The 26,773-nt window shown below is 41.0% G+C and overlaps 1 protein-coding gene across 1 annotated transcript in view; it reads left to right on the top strand.

The window, feature by feature from the left end:
- The window catches only part of SPAG16 (sperm associated antigen 16), a 1,492,162-nt gene that overhangs the window by 153,570 nt on the left and 1,311,819 nt on the right, over positions 1–26,773 (top strand). The window contains exon 9 of the mRNA XM_073633573.1: positions 1,707–1,849. Within this exon, the coding sequence (XP_073489674.1) occupies positions 1,707–1,849 (143 nt within the window). The remainder of the gene's footprint in view (positions 1–1,706; positions 1,850–26,773) is intronic.

Genomic DNA, 26,773 nt, shown 5'->3' on the forward strand with positions numbered 1-26,773 from the left:
TCCCAGGAACACCAATGGGGCACTATTTCCCCCCCTCCCAGGATAACCAATGATGGGGCACTACTGTTCCACCTACCCCCCGGAACACCAATGATGGGGCACTTCTCCCCCCCCCCAGGAATACTTAGGAGTTAGGATGGGGCACTTGTCATAAAAATTCATGTCCTGTGTATGTACTGAGTTTTTACTGTTATATTAGCCATTAGCCGCTACCTTTCACAGTCAGTGTGCAGCTCAGCTCTCCTCACGGCTGCTTCTTGCCTCTCTGTTCCATTGAGGCAGCAGCAGGCGGGGCTGAGAATATCAGTGGGGAGCTGACGTCAGCGAGGAGGAGAGGTGCGGACGTGCGGCGCGGACGTGCCTGATCACATACGGTGGCACCTTGTACACAGGAGGACACAGGAGGATTTATTTAATGGACGGACAGGGAGGAAGGTGCGGACCAACTAATCGATAATGAAAATCCTTGCCAACTATTTTCATGATCGATTTATTATTGATAATATCAATTAATCGTTTCAGCCCTAGTTGTATCAATTACACACACCAACATATCGATTCATCTCTAGCACCTGATAAGTGAAAATGGGGAGTAAACCACTGAAGATCAAATAATTCTCAATAATGTTTGTGGTGGTAGTTGTTCCATAGTAAATTTAGGAATGGGTAAGGGGAGGATGGGCAAGAAGAATTTAATGCCACAGCTTTTGTTTTTTTAAGTAATACTACATATGATTTGATTTATAATATGGTGGAAAGGATGAGGGCACAAATTCAGGAGACGGGTAGTGGCAATAGTTTTATCTGGACAAATAAGGGTAGTTGTGGAAACTCCTTAATGGCCATTTTTTGCTAGTTATCTAAGAGGGGAACATATTACCCATATAAAACCAATAGAAAAAAAAAAAATGAATGCAACACAAATTCACACATATACAATGGCAAGAAGTATGCGAACCTCTTGAAATTAACCGTTTTTTTTTTTGCAGTAATTTGCCATAAAATGTGGTCTGATACTCATCTAAATCAGTGGTCATCAACCCTGTCCTCAGGGCCTATTAACAGGCCAGGTTTGCAAGATAACTGAAATACATCACAGGTGATATTTGCTCAGTGATTGCACTATTCTAGCCTGCATCTCCCCAAGTTAATACATAAAACCTGGCCTGTTAGTGGGCCCTCAGGACAGGGTTGGTGACCACTGATCTAAGTCACAACAATAGACAAACTCAATGTGCTTAAGATGATAAAACGCAAACAATTCTAATCTCTCGTGTCTTTCTGGCAAACTAGTTCAGAAAACCAGTTCATTCCAAGGGGCTCACATACTTTTACTTGCCACTGTAGTAGAAACAAAGTATTAACTTGAAGCAGGAATATGAAGGACCACTCTGAGAACCCCCCCCCCCAATCCATTTTGTGGTCTACATGTAAATGTGGAGACAAATATAAATAAAGACGTGGTAAATAATATAAGGAAATACATGAGTACTATCATTACATATATTAAGCACATAGAGTTATCAGAATACAATATTTTTCATGAGAGTGGGCCTTTAAAAAGTTTGTTTATTTCTACTACTTACCAGTTAGGAGTGAAAAGGAATAGTCTTAAGTCTGAATTTACTGGAATTTTATTTTCAAAGAAGTCAGTACCTTTCTGTTTATGTCTTTTTTTTTCTCTTTTTGTTTTATAATTTTTCTAGATGAAGTCAAACACAAGAAGGAAGATGTTCCTTCCCAGAAAGCTATTCAAGAGGCTCGAGAGAAGGAGCTCCTACAGGAAGGAGTTGCTTCATATAACCCAGAGAAGGACCCAAATAACCTTGTAGGAAAGAGACATCCAAAGGTAGGATTAACACAAACAATGCCACATTATTAAAATATAGTATCTGAGTTCCGACTGAAAAAAAGTTCCCTGAGCAAAACACATGCAACATGCTCATGCAATACACAAACGTGTATTGTAAGAATTACAGGGTTTGCTAGAAGTGTATTATTGAATTAAGGTGCTGCATGTGGTTTTACCATACAGGCTGAGTAAAGGGTGGGCTTGTAGAGCTCAGCCCGACATTTCACAGCTTCCACTTAGACTGACATGCTCCCCAGCCCACGCCTGCTCTCAGCCACCCCCCAAACACTGCTGCATCCTGAGTGCATTACAATAATAAATAATAATGGTTCAATAGAAGTTTGACTCCTGCCAACTCTTCTCCTTTTTTATTTTATCGTTCATATTTTTTCTCTCTATTTCGTTTTTTTTTTTTTTTTAACTTTTCATTTAATTCTAAGCACCATTATGCATAGTAAATAAAAAAGGGCATTGCCGTACTTTACACGTATTCCTCGCTCTGTATACTATCAGAATACTGTACATTTTCTTGGATGTTATCAACCATACAAGTTACTGTAGGTTTTCATACTGATCTAGATTTAATCTTGGAGCTTTCCTCCAAGGGCAGTCTAAATTTTATGTTTCTCTGCAGTGCAAGAGCAGTCATTTCAGTTGAGGGACAGCCTAGCATTGGTATAACACCGGTTACAGTATCATTTTACCATGTACCAAAGCTTTAATAAAGGAATCAGTCTCCTAGTTTTAAACTCTGTGTTCTGAAGTATGATGTCTTAATGGGGCCACAGTGTGGCAGCTAGTCATCATTTTATATCTACCTTCTAATCTGTGCTGTAAGGGGCCTTTATCCTTTCCTATGCTGCTCTGTACTATGGAAACAAATGCATATTGAAATGTAACTGTCAATTAGCAAAAGTAATCCTATTCCTAATTAGAAAAATAAACTGTAGTGTCACTGCTAAAAAGAATGTGATTTGCAGGCATGTGTGTGGTATTTAAAATGTGTAAATGTTGTTACTATTTAGGTTTATATTTAAAAAAATGTTTAGACTAATTTTATGAAGAATCTGCATACATGTTTTAACTGATCACAGCAGGCTGAGTTTTATTTTAACTACTTGCCTACCGGGCCAATTCTGACACTTCTCTCCTACATGTAAAAATCATAATTTTTTTGCTAGAAAATTACTCGGAACCACCAAACATTATATATGTTTTTTAGCAGAGATCCTAGGGAATAAAATGGTGGTTGTTGCAACTGTTTACCTGACACTGTATTTGCACAGCAATTTTTCTCGAATCGTCTTCCAGGGCAGCATCCGAGAGATAGGCTCCTCCTCCCTAAAACAGGAAACACATTAGTCCACCATTATAAATTTCACACTCTTACCTGTGTGCCTCAGTTGTTTGTGTTTCCTCCGGACCCACAGGAGCTGCAAGAACGTTTGTTATTTTATTTTCACCTGTCTCTGTGCTTGTTGCAGGAGACCCCCTGCCAGCATCCCATACAGCCCAAGGGGCTTTGGGAGGGCGAGCAGGCGCAGCACTGGGCAACATTGCTCAAAGCCTGAGATTTCGCCCCTACTGAGGGGTCTGCAATCATCCCCCCAGGCTGCAGGAGGACTCTGTCATCCCCACCCCATGCCGCTGTTTAGGCCTGTGTATGCTTCCGCAAGCACCCCCCTCTGGCTTTCCGCAGAATCTGGAGCCCGCCAGGGGGGATGGATACATGCATAGATGGGCGCCGCCGCCGCCGACCGCTGCCGAAAACCTCAGCAGCAGAGGGTCTAGCAGGGAGGGTTTTGCACCCTCTAAATTAGGTCCCTGGTGGCTGCGGCTGTCCCCCCAAACGAATCCGCCGCTCTCCGGGCGGCGCAGCAGCGTCCTCACCGCCACAGGCCGCTACAGGAAGTCGGTGGTGTACCAAGATGGCGCCGAGGAAGTTCCGCTTCCGGGTTGGCGGCCATTTTCCCGTAGTCTATCTACTGCGGAGATACAGCAGGGACACCTAGGGGCGGGAAGTTTAAAAAAAAAAAAAAAAAAAAGAGAAAACAGAATACAAATAGCAAATTTGTTCAATGCTACCCTTCACTACCAGCACAGTTACTCTACAATACAGCGGCATGTGCAGGTGTGTCCACCAACCTGCACGGGGTCAGCCGGGGGCGGGGCCGGAGCTTATGCAGGAAGCAGATAAAAAGGCCTCTAAGCAGAGGATCCTGGTGGCTGATCATGTCTGACGCTTCCCCACCCTGCCCTGCAGATCCTGCAAATCAGGACAGCTCCAAGGTAAGCCAGAATATTCTTGAATTATCTCTGTCTTAACCTCTTTACTGCCTATCTACAGGCAGTTCCTTTGACCACCTAAACTCACGGGGTTTTTTTGTTCTCTATGCTCGCTTGCAGGCAAAGACCCCTGAGGAAAGGAAGGCTAAAGGCAAAACATGTGCCTCATGCAGCCACAGGCTTTCCCCAGATTGGAAAAAGCCCCTGTCTCAGAAATGCTCAGACAAAATGGTGGCAAAAGAATCACAGGGGCCGCCACAATCAAACGCAGATACCCGTTTGCGGAAGCAGACACCAAAACCTGGGCTAAATGCCCCAAGGTGGATGCCTCTCTGGCAAAAATCACGAACAAATCGGACTTGGCTTTTGATGACGCAGGTACCCTCAGCGACCCCATGGACAAGAAAATAGAAGCTCTCCTGAAAAGGGCATGGGAAGCAGGGGCGGCAAACCTAAATCCGGCTATTGCTTCCACCTGCACAGCCCGAACCTTGCTAATCTGGCTAACCCAGCTGCAAGATCTATTGGCGAACGACACACCCAGGGAGGAACTAATTAAAACCATCCCCACACTAACTAGAGCGGCAGCTTTCTTGGCAGATGCTTCAGCAGAAACTGTCAGAATATCCTCTAGGACCACGGCACTACTAAACTCGGCCCGCAGAGCCCTGTGGTTAAAATCCTGGGGGGGGGATGCACCTTCCAAGAACCGTTTATGTGGCATACCATTCACTGGAGACCTACTGTTTGGTCCCGAACTAGAAACAGTCCTGGATAGGACCGCAGCAAAAAATAAGGGGTTCCCTCAAACCAAGAAGAGACAAGGGAAGGCGCCCTTTCGGCATTTCAAGAAATTCAATAAGCCAGGGGCAAAAAAGCACTGGGGTCAACAAAACAAGAAAGGCAAAGGTGAATTCATCCTCAAGCCTAATACCCAAAAGAACAAAAAACAATGACTGCCTTCAGGTGGGGGGCAGATTGGCGGCTTTCTCCCACCAATGGGAGGAGATAACAGAAAACAAATTCATACTGCGCACCATAGCGGACGGTTACGCAATAGAATTCTCCAACCGCCCCCCAACCAAATACTTAGCGACCATGCTACCCAAGGACAGCAACCAAGCAAAGGTGTTTCTAGAATCCCTACAGAAACTATTAGATCAGAAGGTGATTTGTCACGTTCCCCAAGAGGAGGAACAAAAGGGCTTCTACTCACACATCTTCGCAAAAAGAAAACCATCAGGCAAACTAAGGCTGATACTAAACCTCAAACCACTCAACCGAGGAATAAGATACAAGAGATTCAGAATGGAATCTATCTATTCAATCAGGAACATCCTACCGCAGGAGACATTGATGGCAACACTAGACTTGCAGGATGCCTACCTACATGTCCCCATAAGGAAGGATCACCAAAAGTTTCTAAGGTTCGCAATCCAGGGGCCAGCAGCTACGCTGCACCTACAGTACACAGCTCTCCCCTTCGGAATCTCCTCAGCTCCAAGAATATTCTCAAAAATAATGGCGGAAGCGCTAAAAGGTCCAAGACAGGAGGGTATTGGAATAATACCATACTTAGACGACCTCCTGTTCTTTGCGGACTCAGCAGCAATCCTAGAAAACAACCTGCGCAAGAGTATGATCTATCTGCAAAACCTGGGATGGTTAATAAACGCAGAGAAATCGCAAATGATCCCAAGCCAGAGAGTAGTGTACCTGGGATACGTGCTGGACTCCAGACTGTCAAAAATTTTCCTAACAAAGGAAAAAGACGTAAAAATGACACAAGCAATTACGTCCCTGCTAAGGAACCATTCCACAACGATCAGGCACGGAATGTCCGTACTAGGACTGATGACGTCTTCCATTCCAGCCATCACCTGGGCACAAATTCACATGCGACCCTTACAGAACTACATTCTGTCCCAATGGGATGGCAGGCAAGCATCCCTAGAAAAATCCATTCCCGTCCCCGCCACAGTCAAACAAACACTCTACTGGTGGCTCAACCCACTTCGGGTCATCGAGGGGCGCAGATGGGCTCAAGTCAATCCAGTCAGCATCACCACCGATGCAAGCGCCCTAGGATGGGGAGCCCACATGGAAGGGCGGTTCTCGCAAGGGAAATGGACACCCAAATGGGCACAAGCCTCCTCAAACTTGAGAGAGCTGAAAGCTGTGGGGGAAGCGCTAAAAACCTTCAAGCCAGCATTACAGGGGAAGGATGTAAAGATACAATCAGACAACGCAACGACAGTCGCATACCTAAACAGACAAGGGGGCACAAAATCCCAAAAACTGATGAGACTGACACAATCTATCCTACTGTGGACAGAAGTGAACATAAGATCGATATCCGGTATTCATCTAAAAGGAACAGACAATACAGTGGCAGATTTCCTGAGCCGGAAAACGATAAAACACACGGAATGGTCGCTAAACCAAACAACCTTCACTCAAATCACCCAGAAGTGGGGAATACCCGGAGTAGACCTATTTGCTTCCAGGGCGAACGCAAAATCTCCGATATTTTTCTCCCTGGACCCTACAGATGGCAACAGCGGGGTGGATGCTTTCAACCAAAACTGGAAATGGCATCTGTGCTATGCATTCCCTCCAACTGCCATAATCCCAAAAGTAATCCAAAAAATCAAGGCAGAGAAAACAACAGTAATACTAATAGCACCGCACTGGCCCCAGAGAGCATGGTTCAGTCATTTTAAAAAATCTCAGCATACAACCTCAGCTGACACTGACGGACCGCCCGGATCTACTGTCGCAAGGCCCAGTCAACCATCCGAACCACAAAATCTTGAAGCTCTCGGCTTGGTTACTGAGAGGGTAAAACTCCAGAACAAAGGCCTGTCAGACAGAGTAATCAACACCATCTTAAACAGCAGAAAGCCGGTAACGAGAGCCATCTATGAGAAAATAAGGAAAAAATTTGTTTCTTGGTACGAAGACAGACCAATCTCCAACGGTGGGATAATTTCAATAGTTTTGGACTTCCTACAAGATGGTGCAGACAAAAACATATCACCAAGTACCCTGAAAGTACAAGTTGCAGCACTTTCCTCGGTCATGGATACTAGACTAGCGGAAGACCCGCTGATAAGACGATTCCTCATAGCTCTTAAAAGATCCAAACCAGCCAAATTGTACAAAACTCCCACCTGGGACATGGGCACAGTACTTAAGGGCTTTCTTTCCCCTCCGTTTGAACCTATCGAGGACAGCTCAGACAAAAACCTCACGTTAAAAACTGCGCTCCTTCTGGCCTTAGTATCCGCCAGAAGAGTGAGTGAGATCCAAGCTCTATCTTCAATAGAACCATACTGTCTAATACATCTGGACAAGATAATTCTCTCTCCAGATCCGGCCTTTCTACCCAAGGTCTCTTCTACATTTCACAGAACCCAAAACATCGTCATACCCTCACTTCCAACAACCATGGATAGTAGGAAAAGAAACATTTACAGCAAACTTGATGTAAGGAACACGCTCATAGCGTATCTCGAAAGAACAAAAGAATGGCGTAGAACGACCTCCCTCTTCATCCTCTATGCAGGAATCAACAGAGGGAAACAAGCTTCAAAAAGCACCATCAGCAGATGGATAAGGATGGCCATACAGATTACCTATAAGGCACAGAATCTCACTCCACCTAGTGAAATCAGAGCGCACTCAACTAGAGCCTGGGCAACCTCGGCCGCAGAGAAAGCAGGGGCAACTCCGGAGCAGATCTGCAGGGCAGCGACATGGTCGAGCTTCAGTACTTTCGCTAAGCACTACCGCATAGACCAGCTGCCTGACCAAGACCAAGCATTTGGTCGTAAAGTGCTCCAGTCTCTAACCCCACCCTAGTAAGTATTGCTTGATATATCCTCTCGGATGCTGCCCTGGAAGACGATTCGAGAAAACAGAGTTAGGTACCTGGTAACTCTTTTTCTAAGAAGTCTTCCAGGGCAGCACTAGTTCCCACCCTTGAAACAACAAAAACCAGGTACAGAGGGGGAGCTTGCAGCTTACAGGGAATTCCTTCGGTGCTTTAACATAACTGAGGCACACAGGTAAGAGTGTGAAATTTATAATGGTGGACTAATGTGTTTCCTGTTTTAGGGAGGAGGAGCCTATCTCTCGGATGCTGCCCTGGAAGACTTCTTAGAAAAAGAGTTACCAGGTACCTAACTCTGTTTTCAAAAGCATTTTTTGGGAGGAAAAAAAAATTTCATGCATTAAAAAAAAAAAAAAACAGTAAAGGTAGCCCAATTTTTTTGCATAATGAGAAAGATGATGTTACGCCGAGTAAATGGATACCTAACATGTCACGCTTTAAAATTGCGCACACTTGTGGAATGGCGCCAAAATGGGGATTCTAACCCTAACATTCGTACTTTTATTTTTCTATTTTGACACTTTCTTTTTTATACATATATTTTTTGATCACTTTTATTCCTATTACAGGTCCTCTTTACAACAATATCTGGGGTCTAAGTCCCCAGATCTTGCCTCTAGGCTGGGAAGCCTGAAATCCAAAAAAAAACGATCTCGGCTTCCCAGCCGATGCAGCGGCATTTCTTCAAATGCAGAGGCCAGGAGTGACGTCATAACCTTGCGCCCGGCCTCCCAAAGGTCATAGGGAATTCCAGGGGTCATCTGGCCAAGTTCTCTATGGTATACTTCCGCCGCCGGCTGATTCATTCTCCGTCTCGCAAATTGTACGGGTGGGCTGGTAGAAGCATCGGAGGGCGGCGGGAGGAGGGGGACGTCCCCTCCCACCACCCGATAGAACGATCAAGCGTCTGAGTAGCCAATCTGATTGTTCTTAGGGTGCAGGGAATTGCCGACTGAGAAAAATTATATCTGAATGACTGTAACTGCAGGCATCTTTTAGATATCACCACCCAAACTCTGTGATGTCATATGACGGCGTGCAGGCGGCAAGTGGTTAAGTGAACCTTCCATTAAATACTATGTGGTTTGAGTGAGAAATAATAGGGTGGTTTCATTTAGAACTTTGTTTACCTATGAAACATCTCCATATGCACCTAGCATTGTGAAGTTCCTCAGGTTATTTATATGCTTTGTTGCTCCCACTGTTTCATGCCCACCACATCTGGCATTGCATGATTTGCATTACTATCTATGCCACATAGAAGATTGTGGATGACAAACTGAAGGATGAAAAACTCAATACTGGATCTTTAACAAAAGGGACATTGCACCAACCTTAAAGTGTTACTAAACCCGGGACCCTGCATTAACTATATCTGGTCTCCCATAGTACACAGAGCATGGAAATGCAATCTTTTTGGTAAATATAAACTGCAAAATATCTTTTCTCATTAGCAGTATATAGCAGTCTTGTGACTTCTATCAGTGCCTGGTTAAAGCTTGTAGGAGGAGTTTTGATACTACACTGGCTGTCCTATCAGAATGCAGGGCCCCGACCCTCTGTCTGCACAGTGCGGATTGGTCCTGCTGATCACATCCACTCTAGCAACACACACCGCACTTAGAATATGCAGCCTGCCTCCTGTAACTCTGTCTTATTCGGACATGTTTTGGAGACAATGCAAGAAGAAGAGGGTCTGTGCATACAGAATCAAACAGCTCTTTTTACACAATGCAGAGGATTAACCCCTTAGGTTCCACAGTGAGTATAACAAGCGTGCTTTACCCCTCATCTTCCAGGCCAGCTACTTAAGAGATGATTGGCTCCGCCCTCTACAGGAAACACAAATCAGACACAATTTAAAAGGCCCCTCCCTCTCCTCTGACCCTCCGTTGTTTTGTGTTTCCAGACCTTCCAGGAGCACACTGTAATATTTGTTGTTTATAGGTCTGGTAACTGTGGTCGGTGGACCCCCCCCTTCTGTTGGTGATATCCAGGACTGGTTGTGGCCATGTCTGGGGTATTTTTCTATGTTTATAGACCGAGACGGGCCCCCTGTATGTATTCGGTTACTTGCCTCCCTGGTGGTTTAGTAGCTGCAACTCCCTTCAATTTTCCAGCGTCTAGCTGTGTGGAGAGGCATCTTCTTCATGTCTTCTCTGTGTTGGGTGTACCAAAATGGCGCTGAAGGACTTCCGTTGATGCGGCAAGATGGCGCCGGAACCGAAAGTGACATGATGCACTTCCTTGATACTGTTTTCTTAAATGATCTCAGCGTGGTACAATGCAGGGGACTCGCTGCTTTGGAAACAGTCTGCCAGACGCAGGGCAGACTAGTTTAGCAGTGCAACGGCGGTCAGAGGAGTCTCACCAGTCAGCTTACGTTCTCCTCTATGGAGTCTGAGGACAGGACTGAGGATGGAACACCCACTCGAGTTGAGCCAGCAGTGGCATCCGGGTCCAATACTGCCCCCAAGGTAAGCCCTTATCTGTGGAGCTTCTGCAGCAGGGGGGCTGTATGAGTGTTTTTTTTTTTTTTTTTATGGTTTTTGTTTTCTGTTTTTTTTTTCTAGGTTGACAAACCTGTAAAGAGAAAATGTGGGAACTGTAGAGCCAGGCTTTCTGATAGTTATAAGAAACTATTTTGTGAGACTTGCATTCTGTCAAAGGCAGGTTCTGGGTCTACTGTCTCTTTAAAGGAGTTGATGACTACTATGAAGGGGGTAGTGGCCTCTTTTCAGTCATTTAAGGACAGAGTAGCCAGGCTAGGTCCTTCTACTTCTAAGCCTGTGACTCAGGAGCCTTCAGTCTCAGCTAGATCTCTACCTTTCTTAGTATCAAAGACCGTTGGTTCACGTAATGTATCTGACCTGGAAGAAGGTGAGAATCCGGTATCTATGTCTGATGAGGAGTCTGCCTCGGAGGATGAGGATGCTGGTAGCTCAGCTAGGTATCTTTTTCCAGTTGAGGATATTGACAAATTATTAAAGTCAATATATACTTCTGAACAGATCACGATACCTCTACAGTCCCAGTCTGTTCAGGAAAAAATGTACAGAGGTCTACAAGGACGGAAATCTTGGTCTTTTCCTGTACATCATTCACTCAAGGATATGATCCTTTCTGAGTGGAAAGAACCTGAAAGAAGGTTGTTCCAGTCTAGAGGATATAAGAGAAGGTTTCCCTTTCAGTCCGATTTTGAGGAGTTTTTTTTCAAATGTCCTAGATTAGATGCTCCTATGTCACAAGTATCTAAAAAGTCAGATCTTTCATTTGAGGACTCTGGTGTCCCTAAGGATCAGATGGATAGAAATGCCTACTCCTTATTACGTAAGGCCTGGGATGCCTCTGCTTTTTCTTTAGGGCCAGCTGTAGCGTCTACTTGTGTTGCTAGGAATTTAGTTGCTTTTTTGGCTGATGCAGCAGCAGATTCTGTAAAATCTGTTGCCAGAACATCAGCACTCATTAATTCAGCTAGACGGGCCATCTGGCTAAAATCTTGGGAAGGTGATCTTACCTCAAAGAATAAACTTTGCGTCATACCCTTTGAGGGCAAGCTCTTATTCCGTTCTTCCTTAGAGGAAGTCCTAGCTTGTTCCTCTGAGAATTGCAAAAAGGGGGTGCCCCGGGGGATTTTATAGGCAAAGGGTAGTAACCAGAAAAGGGTGTAACAAGCGTATAAAAATATACAAAATTTATTAAATACAAAGTAGTCATAGAATTGGTACATAATGTATATCAACCTAAAAACAATTTAGTCAGACTTGATAGTTACATAACAGATACATTCCAAGACGCACAGTTGTGTACACAGGAGTCCCAACATATTTTGGAATATAGGTATAAATAATTCCTTCTTCAGAATCATCAAAAGTTCCTCAGTCCAAATCATTGGCAGTTCAGAGCCCTCCCTTTTGGTCTCTCGGTAGCACCAAGGAGTTTCACGAAAAATCATGGCCTATTTTCAAAGGGTATTGATCATTCCATATTTAGATGATTTTTTTGTCTTTGCCCGAGAGAAAGAGAGCCTTGTTCAGGATCTGCAATTGATATTACAGACCTTTCAGAAATTGGGGTGGAAGGTCAATCAGCAGAAGTCTTGCCTGGTTCCCTCCCAGAGCATGCCCTTTTTGGGTTACCTAATAGACACAGTTGCCCAAACGATTTTTCTTCCGGAAGAAAAGATTTTAAAGATTCTTCTCTCCGTGCAGAGCTTCAGGTTGCTCCCACAGGCCTCCCTTCGTTAGATCATGCAGTTTTTGGGCTTAATGACTGCAGCCATTTCAGGGGTGCCATTGGCCCAATTGCATTCCAGGCCCCTTCAGGCGTTTCTTCTGCGTCATTGGGATCGCCGAAAAAGCTCTTTGAATCAACTCATACAGCTTCCAATAGAGGATTCTCTCAATCTGTCCTGGTGGATGCAATGGGAACATCTGCAAGGAGGGAAGGACTGGGCACAGTATTCCCTAATGAAAATTACTACAGATGCCAGTCTGTCGGCCTTGGCGCTCACTCGGGGGATGGGCAAGCCCAGGGAGCCTGGCTGCCAAAGGAGGCATGCCAGTCGTTGAATTTCAGAGAACTGTTAGCAGTGGGGAAGGCTTTAATTGCTCTGGAGGAGAGGGTCAATTCAAAAGACCTGTTGATTTTTTTCAGATAATGCCATGACAGTGGCATACCTAAACAAGCAAGGGGGCACTTGCTCGAATACTTTTCTATTGTTAAGCCAGCAGATTCTGTCCTGGGCAGAGAACAATGTCCCTTCAGTCAGGATGGTGCACATCAGTGGGACAGCGAATGTTCTTTTCCACGAGATCATGTTAAGGTGGGGTGTTCCCAGAGTGGATCTATTTGCATCCAGTCTCAACAAAAAACTACCGGCTATTTTCTTGCTGGAAAGAGACAGAGTCCTTAGGGACAGATGCGCTCTCTTTCTCATAGAATTTCACTCTAGCCTACTCCTTCCTTCCGTTTCCTCTCTTACCACTGGTAGTGCGGAAGATTGTTCAGGCTCAAGCAGAAGTTATCCTGATTGCCCCTTGGTGGCCCAGGAGGAGTTTGTTCTCTTTGCTGAGAGCTCTCTCAATAGAACCCCCCTGGCCCCTGCCGGAGCGGAGGGATCTTCTCTGTCAGGGGACAGTACTCTATCCAAATCCTCAGACCTTCCATTTGATGGCCTGGAGGCTGAGCGGCGCATCCTACAGCTAAGGGTGTGTTCAGAGAGGGTTATTGAGACTATTCTGGACAGCCGTAAGTTAGTCACAAGAAAGATCTATGGGGCAGTTTGGAAAACTTTTGCTTCCTGGCAGAAGAAGACAGTAATTTATTATTTTTCTACTCCCTGTATACTAGATTTTTTGCAGAGGGGAGTGGAGAAATTACTTTCTGTCAGCACCCTTAGGGTTCAGGTTGCTGCCCTGTCTCTGTTTGCAGAAGGAAGACTAGCTGAGGACCGTTTGCTCAAGAGGTTCCTTTAAGCCAGAACTAGGCGTACACTCAGGGCAGTTTAAACAGATTCCTCCCTGGGATCTGTCGTTCGTATTAAATACTCTAACTAGGGCTCCTTTTGAGCCATTGCATGAGGCCTCTCTGAAATTGATTTCCTTAAAGACTACTTGTCTTTTGGCTATAACGTCAGGAAGAAGGATTTCTGATCTAGAATTCCTTTCCTGTAAGGACCCTTTCCTGAGGATTTTAGAGGACAGGGTAGTGATTAGGCCCGATCCTTTGTACTTACCCAAAGTTTATTCCAGCTTTCACAGGTCCCAAGAGGTAGTTCTTCCTAGTGTTTGTTCCTCCCCCAAGAATGCGGAAAAAGAAAGATTTTGTTTTTTGGAATGTGAAAAGATGCCTTCTGCTTTATCTAGAAAGGTCTTGTGAGTTAAGGAGATCCTCCCAACTCTTGGTGTTCAGTGGCCCCAAAAAGGGGACCAAAGCATCTAGAAGTTCCATTTCCAGATGGATTAGGGAAGCAATTTGTGAAGCTTACAGAGCATCGGATCACACCCCTCCTTCCAGAGTTAGAGCTCATTCAACAAGATTTTTAGCAACGTCATGGGCAGAAAGAGCGGGAGCATCATGGGAAGAAATTTCTAAAGCTGTTGTCTGGTCCTCCTCTCATGCATTATAGAGTCCAGATGCTCTCCAGCCAGGACCTCTCCTTTAGTAGGAAAGTACTTCAGGCTGTTGTCCCCCCCTAAAGTATAGAATCTTGCTTATCCTCTCAAGTAGCTGTCCTGGAAGATGAGGGGGGAAAACCCCCGTTAGACTTAATGGTATTTCCATAAATCTTACAGGAGAGCGACTATATTCCCACCCTATTTTGTATTCACTGGTCTCCTTTTGTTTACCTGGTGGTGGTTTTTTAGTGAGTTTCTGTTCCTCTGCCGAGTGCACTTTCGGTGGAGGTTTACTTGATCTTTAAACAACTGACGTTCAGAGGAGAGGGAGGGGCCTTTTAAATTGTCTGGCTCCGCCCTCTACAGGAAACACAAATCAATCATCTCTCAAGTAGCTGTCCTGGAAGATTCATGGAAATACCGTTACCGGTAAGTCTAACGGGGGTTTTACTCTATACGCAGACTGATTTTACTGTTGTGGGTTTAGTAACACTTTAAAGTATAACCAAAGACAAAACTTTTTTTTAGTTTTGGTTAGAGTTGAGAGATATCAGTACACCTGTCAGATTTGTATCTGTCTGCCCCTGTTAGGGAGACCCTCTCTGTTTGTCTTGTTTACTGTTATTCCCGAGTGCGAAAGTGAAAGAAAATTCTGTAGCACAGTTTTCTCCATCTTTGCATGTCATAACCCTCTTCTCTTCTATGAGTATCTAATTACTTTAGTTAGATACTCATAGAAGAGAAGAGGGTTATGACATGCAAAGATGGAGAAAACTGTGCTACAGAATTTTCTTTCACTATATATATATATATGACCCTGCACATCCGGGTTGTGAGGGCACATGCATGCCACCAGCAGCTCATTTCCGCTGTGATTGTGCACAGCACCCGCCGATCGTTCCGTACACAGGCAGAACAGCAGTCTATGTATGTAAACAAGCACAACACTGGCTAGGCACACAGTTAACTCTTTGATCGCCCCTGATGTTAACCCCTTCCCAACCAGTGCAGCAATGGTGCATATTTTTAGCACTGATAACTGTACTAGTGTCACTGGTTCCCAAAAAAGTGTCAAGTGTCCAATTTGTCCGCCACAGTATCACAGTCCCGCTATAAGTTGCTGATCGCCACCATTACTAGTAAAAATAAATAAATAAAAATTCCATAAATATATCCCATAGTTTGTAGACGCTATAACTTTTGCGCAAACCAGTCAATATACACTTTTTTTTTTTTTACCTAAAGTGAAGCAAAATACATATTGGTCTAAACTGATGAAGAAATTAGATTTAAAAAAAAAAATGGGATATGTTTTATAGCAGAAAGTAAAAAGAATATATATATTTTTTTATTTTTCAAAATTGTTAGTTTTTTTGTTTATAGCGCAAAAGATAAAAAATGTAGTGGTGACCAAAAAACACCAAAAGTGAGCTCTATTTGTGGGGAAAAAAAGGACATAAATTTTATTTGGGTACAGTGTTGCACCATTGCGCAATTGTCAATTAAAATAACGCAGTGCTGTATCGCAAAAAAATGGCCTGGTCATGAGGGGTAAATCTTACAGAACTGAAGTGGTTAAATGCACATATTATCTTTTGGGAAGATTGTTGTTGAAATGAATGGCGACAGGGTCTCTTTAAAATTTCAGTACAGTTTTACCCAAGCTAATCCATTACCCTTTAGTCAAAATAAAATGAAATTATATAGACGGTAATTTCATTTTATGGTTTCAATACCATTTCAGTTTTTCAGCTTTTAAAAAACGATGTTGATGATGTATGTGCGGAAGTTCTTCTTTATGCAGAAGTGCAAATAGGACAGAGCAAATAAACCAGCACTGGGTTACTTTTCCTAGATGCTCATGTGATTTAGACAACATTGGTAATCTGCCTTCTTCACAATGTTGTGTGCCACCCAACTACAAAAGCCAGGAAGATAGAAGTGTATATGAATTTTTGTTGATCATACATTATGAACTTTCATTGTTTAGTGACACAGAACAATGACTTCTTACTTTCCTATTGTATCACCTTCACAGGAAGTGAGCAGTACAACCCTGAACATCTACCCATCCTCACTCTACCAAAAATGAAAAACAAAGTTTGGGCTGAAGTTCCACTTTAAATAAACACAAATAAGGGAGAAACATAAAGGATAAGGGACACAAAGACATACATGTCATCAGTGGCTACAGTCACCAAGTCTATTAATCCTTGCAACATGACCTCGGCTGACCTTGACTGTGCATGCAATGGAAAATGCAGAAAAATGTATGACAAAGTATCTGGTGTGACCAATCTCACCCCTTACATGGGGCCCATTAGCATTCATTTTATTATATACATATCTCAACTTTTTGCAATATTTTGATTGGTCACATGTCACCAGTTCTGTTCTTCCACCAGCAATGGGCAGTAGTGAATGCTGCAGAGAACAACTTTTACCGTAATTATAAAAGCACTGTCTTTTGTAGCATTCTCCTGTGAGCCAGAACAATGTAATGATGCAAGCTTCAAGGGGTATGTCAATGTGGTACTGGGCTCACATGAGGTTGGTCTCATTCATCCTGGAAGAGGACCAACACTGTTCAGATAGTCCGTGGGGAAAAGCACCATAGAGGAGGTAAGTATTGCATCCAGACCTGCTTTTGTAAAGGTTAAAACAATAGGAATTTGGCTTTAAAATGAGCGTTTCTTGTATAGCTTAATAGATTTGTGTTTAGTTATTGCCTGCAGCGGCTCATTAATGTTTGTGATAAAGATGGAGAAATTGCTTAATTAAAATTTATTTGAATGGATCTGCAGTGCAGTATCATTTGTCACATGATTTTTTTTTCAGTTTATTATTATGTCTTTATTTAAACAATTTTAATTTTATTGTTTGTATAGTGCAATTTTTAACTATAAAAACTAGATTTTTATACTATAAGACAGACACAAGGTATGCATAAAACACATCTTCTAGTTTTCTTTAAATGGTAGAGAGCCTAATAAAATAAATGACATTAGAAATAATCCACAAGTGATATAAAAGACTTGCAAATTATGTTTTGACGGAAGAAATCTGTGCTCGTATTCGAGAGAAGTAATGAACAAGACTATTCTGTAGGATAATTACAAATAAATCAATAATTAATGGTTCGCGAATGTGTTAATAGGTTCATTATGTGTGATTCACTGTTGCTTCCAAGTCGCATTTGCTTATAAATGTAAAAGGAGTGATTACAGCTTGTTTCACAGATACTTATAAACAGAAAAATAAATTATAGCTTTAAGATTATGTTGCAAACCATTTTTAAAATCGGTAATTTACCATGCTTTTAGTACAGAGCTGCCAAATGCAAAAATATATTTTCCTCTTCTGTCCCAAGTACTGTTTGATGAAATAGAAGTTTCACACTGACTTTTTGGAATTTAAGTCAAGAAAGAGAGCTACTTGTTGGAAGGTGTTCTAGGTCTGCTGTACATAAAGGATTATACAGACCATAATATCTTTAAAAAAAAGAGGGCTTAGCCAAAGAGCAACTTTTGTTATTAGAAGAGTTTCTCTTGAGTCTCTTCAGAATCTGGAATAATCCTTTTGTGCACCCATATTAAATAATTATCTGTATATTCAAGGCTAAAAACTGTTCTAAAAGCTCCAATTTTTTGCACCTGCTATACAGGTTTTATACAGAGGTGTCCTTAATTAATAATTATGTCATGCATGGATAGGTCATAAATACATATAGAATAAGGAAACAAACAAACGTAGATCACCCCCCCCTCCCAAAACAAAAAACCCCAAAAACTATACTTATCCTGATTTTATTGAGGCCTGCAGTACAGTTTACATTCTTCAAGGTTTTTTTGATGTCCACATGCAGGGCCCCGCTGGGGGCAAATGGCGCCCAAGACATTTCCTTTCCCTCAAGTGGCTAAGATGGTCATATCGGGCAGTTGTGATGCTGTCTGTGTGTGTGCACGTTGTACAGAAACAGCCACATAAGTTACTTACTCTTAATATACAGAGCACCAAGTCCTTGTGCAATCTTGGCTTACTAAAACGGTAATACCAAGCAAAGATGGAAATACTATGAACACCCTAAAATAAAATTCTTCCTATGGAATAAAACCTAAATTGTTTAATTAAATTTTTTTTTTTTCACATCCATTCTTTAGACATTATTATCTAAAGGACAAATGTCATTCAGAAGATGGAATAAAAATTAGGGCTTATGTTCAAATACAGTTTGGTGTGCAGAAACTCATAGGATACATGTAAGTTTTGAAAAAAATAAGTAGACTCCCCCAGTTTCGTATATCCTTTTACTGATAATCATTAACAGCCTAATGGGCTTCACGAAGCATGCGCCATATTGAAGAGGGTGTCTCTAAACTTGCATTTGTGCACCACTTTGTGGCTCAGAGCAGCTTGCAGGTACTGTAGGAAGGGGGAGTCAATTGCATTTTTTTTTTTCAATTTCCATCCTTTAAAGTGCACGTTTCCTGCAAAAACATTTTAGCCTTAACCTGTATCCCCTCCCCCTTAATTTAGTTTTTTTTTTTGAATGGGTCAAGACTATAATGTGAGCTTAAAGTGACACTAAACAATATCCCTTTTCTCCAAAAATAGTCTATACACCTTTACTACTTAAATTGGAACTTTAGTCAGAAAATGAAGTCCAGCTAAATCACTTCAGGCTGGCCCCTTTTTGCAGGTATAGCTTTGTAAAAAATTAAGCATAAGTGCATAAACTATTTCAAATCCAGTAATATACTGTCTCACCCTGCTCTGCACATGCTCAGTTGCTGCACTGTGCTGAAAATGTAGAGGCAGATCTGCTGACAACCAAACGATTTACTGCTGTAAAGGGGCTCTGGGCTTCAGCTAAATGGCAGCCTCCAGCAACAAGAAACCGGACCATTGCTGGAGGGAATTTACAGCACACTCCAATTTTGGTAGAATAATCATTACTGTGGAATGTATGTTCCTTGCCAAAAAAAACATAATTTTTATCAAGTTGTTATGGGTAAAGTTCTGCTTTAATAACTGTATTTTTTAAATTTAATTAAATAATTTCTTACTCTGTTTTTTTCTGCATCCTTGTAAGGGCCTCCATGAGCATCTAAACCTAACCTTTTCTCCCACACTTCCATTTGTTTGGAACAAGCAGTGCACATCAGTTGCAGTCATTTGCATTGCTAGCATAGTTCAAAATCTATAGTTCCAAATCAATCTCAGAAGCACTCTCTAACAGGAAGTCAGATCACATCAGCAAAAAATAGGGAATTCCCCTTACCGCTTTTTATGCTTAATGAATATACATTTAAGATCAGCAGATCCAGCATTTTATCTTCTCTTGCATCACTTTCCTACTACAAGTCCTATCCTGTACCACAATCTTTCTCATGGGGAGTCGGCAATCTTTTTTCTGGTTCACACATGGGTAAGAACTGACACGGAGCTTGCACAGGAATTGGACTCAAGGCTTAGGTAGATGAGTAGAGTGGTGGGGTAGAACAGGGAAGGTGAGTATCACTGTGTGGGAAGGTAAGTATCGCTGTCAAGGGAAACGGTCACTTTAACCACTTCAGCCCCGGAAGGATTTAGCCACTTCCTGACCAGGCAGTTTTTTGCGATACAGCACTGCGTCGCTTTAACTGACAAATCGCAGTCAAGCGATGCTGTATCCAAACAAAATTTACATCCTTTTTTTTCCCACAAGTAGAGTTTTCTTTTGGTGGTATTTGCTCATCTATGTGGTTTTTATTTTAAGCGCTATAAACAAAAAAAGAACAACAATTTTGAAAAAAAAATAATATTAATACTTTTTGCTATAATATCCCCAAAAAAATAAATAAAAATGTCTTCAGTTTAGGCCAATATGTATTCTGATACATATTTAGGTAAAAAAAGATCACAATAAGTGCATATTAATTGGTTTGTGTAAAAGTTTACAAAATAAGTGATATATTTATTACATTTTATTATTATTATTATTTTTTTACTAGTAATGGCAGTGATCAGCGTTTTTTAGCGGGATTGCAGCAGACAGATTGGACACTTTTTTTGGGACCATTGACATTCCTACAGCGATCAGAGCTGAAAATAGCCACTGATTACTGTATAAATGTCACTGGCAGGGAAGGAATTAGCACTAGGGGATGATCAAGGGGTTAGGTGTGTCCTAGGGAGGTAGGAACAGCAGATCTCTCACTACTTCCTTCACAGAACAGGGATCTGTGCAGCAGTGCCAACCTGCCACCGTGTAACAACAGCGGCTAGTCGGCAAGAAGTTAATCTTAAAGTGTTACAAAACCCAGCACCTTGCATTCATTACAGTCATTATTTCTGGTCTCCCATAGTACACAGAACATGGAAATGCAATTATTTTAGTAAATATAAACTACTAAATACCTTTTCTCATCAGCAGTATATAGCAGTCTTGTGACTTCTATCAGTTCCTGGTTGTAGGAAGAGCTGTCCTATCGGGATGCAGGACCCCTGACTCTCTGTCTGGACAATGCTGATTGGCCCTGTGCTGATCATATACACTCTCCCGAGAATGAAAAAAAACTCTAGCAATACACACCAAATTGAGCATGCAGACTGACTCCACTAACACTGTTTTCCCCCAACATGTTTTGTAGACAATGCAAGAAGGTGAGGATCTGTGCTTACAGGATCAAACTGACTTTTTACACATTGCAGAGGATTAACCCCTTAGTTTCCATAGTGTGTATAACAAGCTTGTGAGAGAGAGAGAGAACGAGAGAACGAACACCACTGTGAAGGAAAAAAGGTGTTGCTCACAGGCCAGACCGCACTAAAGGTCTGGCAGAGAATCAAATTCTTCCTTACTCCACCACCTTCGGAAGGTTTTACCCCCTTCATGACAGAGCATTTTTTGCTATTCAGTGCTACTTTAACTGGCAATTGCTTGGTCATACAACGCTGTACAAAAATTACAGTTTATATCTTTTTTTTTTTACACAAATAGAGCTTTCTTTTGGTGGTATTTTTTCATCACTACTGGGTTTTTTATTTTTTATTCTATAAACAAAAAAAGACAGAATTAAAAAAAAAAAAAATATATATATATATATATATATATATATATAATATAATCATAGTATGTGTGTGTATATGTATGTATGTATTCTGTTATATAACATATCTAATAAAAGAATCAAATTTCTTCATAAATGTAGACCAAAATATATTCTGCTGCATGTCTTTGGTAAAAATAAATCAAAATAAGTGTATATTAATTGGTTTGTGCAAAAGTTAGTGTTGAAACCTTGTGTTGAATCTCCTACTCTAACCAAAACTAAAAATAATGAAAATGTTTCCTCCATTTCTACAATGTGTACACATAGCAAGCTGGTTCAGATGAATTCACAATGGAGCATGACTAGAATGGACGAGATTTTAGAAAACGCAAGCCTTGAAAGTGGCTTTTGCTATTGCAGGACGAATAGAAGGGGAAACCTGACAACTAAGATAGGAAAAATATAGTGACTGGATCGATAGAGCTTGCAATGACTCTCCCCTGAGATCTATTATATAAGAGCGGTTACATAAATTGCAGTTTCTCACGTGGCTTTTAAGTATTGCTACTGGATTCATTACCCAATTACCAACAGTTTTTTGTGAATCCCGGGACTCAGCTTATTAGGTTTTAGTAATTATTATGAATAGATTGTAATCTTTTTAGGATAATCAATATGTAATTTTGTTTCTTTAGAAAAACAAAATCAGCAATGTATCATTCCCCTCTGTCAGCTTAGTAAGCTCCCTAGTATTTTTCAGCTGACATGCTGTATAAAGTTACTTTCTTATTGCATGCTAGACTTCCTAAATGGAACACACAGCGATAATTTTAATGAAGTAATTACAGAAAATCTCAATAAAAGTGTTGATGTACACGTTTTTTTTTCCTCTCTGTTTAATAAGACTGTTTGTTCCAAGGAAAATTGGAAGACCTGTTAATATTCCGGTTTCTTTATTGCAGTCATGTTCTCGGTGCATAAGCTACTTCGGTGCCAGGTCAGCCATAGATGGATTTAGAGCCATCTGCAAGGGTCATTATAGTTAAGTTTTTTTTTTTCCCAAATTGGTATTTTGTTTAAAAAGCCTTTCCTGCCAGAGTATGAGTAGGTGTTCCAGCCTCATCTCACAGAGTATATGGATAGCTAGGGTTGCATGCTAAACACTATTATCTGATTAGCTTTTCTTTATGTATGACTAGTGGTTTGTTGCTGCTAACGATTCGCCATCTTCCCTTGATTACCCCAGAGGGGGCCAGCTGGTGACCTGTGCTTCTTGGCATTAAGCAAATGTTTCCTATTAAAACTTATAGCTAGCAGAGGTAAAAAAAAATATATGAAAATGAATAGTGTGACAAAAAGTTTGGTGTATTCCAACCTGCATCAAAAAATGGCAACTGGAACTGTTATGTGCCTGTTTGTTTCCCTAAACTTAAAGTGATTGTAAAGTCTCGTTTTTTTTCCTATAAAAATAATAAACATGGTGTACTTACCTGCTCTGTTGCAGTGGATTTACACAGAGCAGCCCAGATCTTCCTCTTCTCGGGTCCCTCTTCTGTGATCCTGGCCGCTCCCTCCTGTTCAGTGCCCCCACAGCAAGCAGCTTGCTATGGGGGCACCCGAGCTGATTCACAGTTCCCTGTGTCCATTCAGACACGGAGCCCTGACCCGGCCCCACCCCCTCTCCCCTGATTGGCTAGCTGACTTTGACAACAGTGGGAGCCAATGGTGCCGCTGCTGTGTTTCAGAAAATCAGGAAAGAGAATCTCAGACGGCTGAGACACTCGTGGACATCGCTGGACAGAGGGACCTCAGTTAAGTATTAGGGGTGTGTTGCACACAGAAGGCTTTTTATCTTAATGCATAGAATGCATTAAAATAAAAAACCTTATGCTTTTACAACTCCTTTAAATCCTATCTAAAGCCAGAACTATTTTTTTTTTTCCCCAATTTGGATAGCTCAAGGAATGGTCAAAACCTCATTGTCAATTTGTATTTGACATCTGTGAGATTTCATTTCTTGTCCTTATATAAACGGAATGTGAGAAGAAATCTTTATACTGAGGGAAATTCCCTTTTAGGTTCTCACCAAAGCAACTGTCCCAAATAAAAGATTTCCTCTTTTGTTATGGTGACAACTCAAAATTTTGGATGCTCCCTCAATTTGAGGCCTTGGTGACTAGGGAAATAGACAATCTAAATCTCTCCAGCAGGCACAAAGACCACAATAAAAGCCTGGCAGAGTTTTTGGACCCATGTGATGTTTCTTTTATGTTTACTATCATATTCATTATCTTATGGGTTTGACCTTCCCTGGCAACTCCAAAAAAATTGTTACTCATATCTTAACAGCCATCAGGAGAGTTATTGCACTGACTGTCTAAATAGACCCCATCTCAGATTCAGCTTCTTGATACTTTTGCGGATGTAAGAAGGATGGAACATCTCATGGCCAAAGTTGGAGGTACCTTAGAACTATTTAATAAAACCTGGGCCAATTGAGACCAAACCCAATACAGTTTACTGCCTCTACCTATTATTTCTCATTGTAATCATAATGACTTACAAGACAAGGAATTGGTCGCACACTGGAACTCCAAATTATCTCAATGTCATCTTTATTGTCAAAAAAGGGTCAGACAGATACAGGCAATGGTAGACGTTTCACAAGCGATAGCTTGCTTGTTCACAACCAATGTAACACTAAACAGGCAGGCCTTTTGAAGGAGTCCACCCAAATTGGGATACACCCAAAAACACACCTGACTCTAATAGTGCCACATACAAACAACATTTCAACCAACATTTTAAAAACATTGCAACGTTTAAAACGCATACATATGTCTAAACAAATGCACACAAAAACAGTAACAGTCATAATAAAAATATATATGTAAGCTTGCGGTCATGTATCCAAAGTTAAATCACAAGCAAATCATGAAAAAGGAGAAAAGTAAAGAAAAGGACAGTAAAGCCTATATAAAAAAAGACACAAAGTGTCCAAATCCAGGCTTGTAAATGCCCAAAAAGGGTTAACCAAAAAACACACCTGTTCATTGAATATATGAAATGCAAAATATCTATGCACACATTATGAAAATTCATAGGTGTGTATGTAAATAGATGTATATAGCAAAATCTCATTGGGTATTAAAAGATCAGAACCAAAACTTTGTTCAGCTAAACTGAACCTCAGTGTAATTGGACTATTGATGTGAAAATGCATAGAGCTGACTGGTGATGAAAAAATAGCCATCAAAAGTCAAATCTATGAAGGATATAAGGACAAAAGGAGCATTGTAACAAAAAACATTGAATTCCGCTGTAAAATCTAAAAATCAGAATGTGCAAATCCCAACAGTGACAAAATAATAGGAAAAGATATGGAATTGATATAGATATTATATATATATATATATATATATATATATATATATATATATATATACACATACATATATACACCTTCATAAGTACTACTGCCATTATGGTATTGGTTGAAGTGTCTAGCAACATTTGTGGATACATTTTTCTCAATGCTGTACAAATGTTCTTGAAATCTATCCCTGAGTCTCCTAGTGATACGTCCGATGTATTGCACAACTTGCATGTAACAACATAAATGGCATACCGTGTGTTGCAATTGAAGAAGGATTTGATCTGATGTGTTTTTTCATTAGAAAAGGATCGTATTAAATCCCCCTTAATGATATGCTTGCGACACGAACATCCAGTCACACCGCAACCATAATTTCCTTTGAAGTTTCCTCAAGGTGGCAGGATCAAACAAACTAGGGGACAAAGAATTGCCCAAAGTGGGTGCACGTCTGGGAATTAAATTTATTCCATCCTTCAAGAGGTCTGCACATACACTATCTTCAAAAAGTATAGGTAAATATTGATGTACAATGGTTTTGATCTCATTAAATTCCCTACTGAAGGATGTACTCAAAGTGAGTCTCTCTTTGTTGAAAAATAGTTTTTTCTGTTTATTTTTTATTCCATATTTATGAAAAAGAAGCGAGAGCTCTTTACTCGCGGTTTTTACAGAGGGGATATCCCAAATATATGTCAGATAGAGTCTGCGCAATTGCGGATTCCAAAGACAGGTCAGAACTTTTGAGCCAATCCAAATATGGAATAAAAAATAAACAGAAAAAACCTATTTTTCAACAAAGAGAAAATAAATTTCATTCCCAGACGTGCACCCACTTTGGGCAATTCTTTGTTCCCTAGTTTGTTTGATCCTGCCACCTTAAGGTCCACCACTTGGTTGCACTTCAAAGGAAATTATGGTTGAGGTGCGACTGGATGTTCGTGTTGCAAGCATATCATTAAGGGGGATTTAATACGATCCTTTCTCTAATGAAAAAACACATCAGATCAAATCCTTCTTCATTTGCAACACACGGTATGTCATTTATGTTGTTACATGCAAGTTGTGCAATGTGCAATACATCAGACGTACCACTAGGAGACTCAGGGATAGATTTCAAGAACATTTGTACAGCATTGAGAAAAATGTATCCACAGATGTTGCTAGTCAAACTTCTGTACAAAAGGGAGGTTTTTTGATTTTTTAATTTCAAGACCAGAAAACCTTTTGGAATGAACCATGAATGGGATATCACACATTTTTACAATTAGATTTGTTTTTGTTCCATCCAGGTCCATATATGTATGCATACAGTGCATGTCAACTATTTCAGACATGCATGTGTATATGTGTATAGAAGGATGGAATACTTCATTCCCAGACATGTACCCACTTTGGGCAATTCTTTGTCCCCTAGTTTGTTTGATCCTGCCACCTTGAGGAAACTTCAAAGGAAATTATGGTTGCGGTGTGACTAGATGTTCATGTTGCAAGCATATCATTAAGGGGGATTTAATACAATCCTCTAATGAAAAAACACATCAGATCAAATCCTTCTTCAATTGCAACACACGGTATGTAATTTATGTTCTTACATGCAAGTTGTGCAATGTGCAATACATCGGACGTACCACTAGGAGACTCAGGGATAAATTTCAAGAACATTTGTACAGCACTGAGAAAAATGTATCCACAAATGTTGCTAGACACTTCAACCAATACCATAATGGCAGTAATACTTTTGCAGGTGTACAGATTCTAGAATGTATATATGTATGTGTATATATATGTATATCAATTCCATATCTTTTCCTATTATTTTGTCACTGTTGCGATTTGCACATTCTGATGATTATATTTTACAGCGGAATTCAATGTTTTTTGTTATAATGCTCCTTTTGTCCTTATGTCCTTCATAAATTTGACTTTTGATGGCTATTTTTTCATCACCAGTCAGCTCTATGCATTTTTCACATCAATAGTCCAATTACACCGAGGTTCAGTTTAGCTGAACAAAGTTTTGGTTCTGAACTTTTAATACCCAATGAGATTTTGCTATATACATCTATTTACATACACACCTATGAATTTTCATAATGTGTGCATAGATATTTTGCATTTCATATATTCAATGAACAGGTGTGTTTTTTGGTTAACCCTTTTTGGGCATTTACAAGCCTGGATTTGGACACTTTGTGTCTTTTTTTTTTTCTA

This window comes from Aquarana catesbeiana, linkage group LG06, assembly GCF_042186555.1.
Source record: "Aquarana catesbeiana isolate 2022-GZ linkage group LG06, ASM4218655v1, whole genome shotgun sequence".
Lineage (NCBI taxonomy): Eukaryota > Metazoa > Chordata > Amphibia > Anura > Ranidae > Aquarana > Aquarana catesbeiana.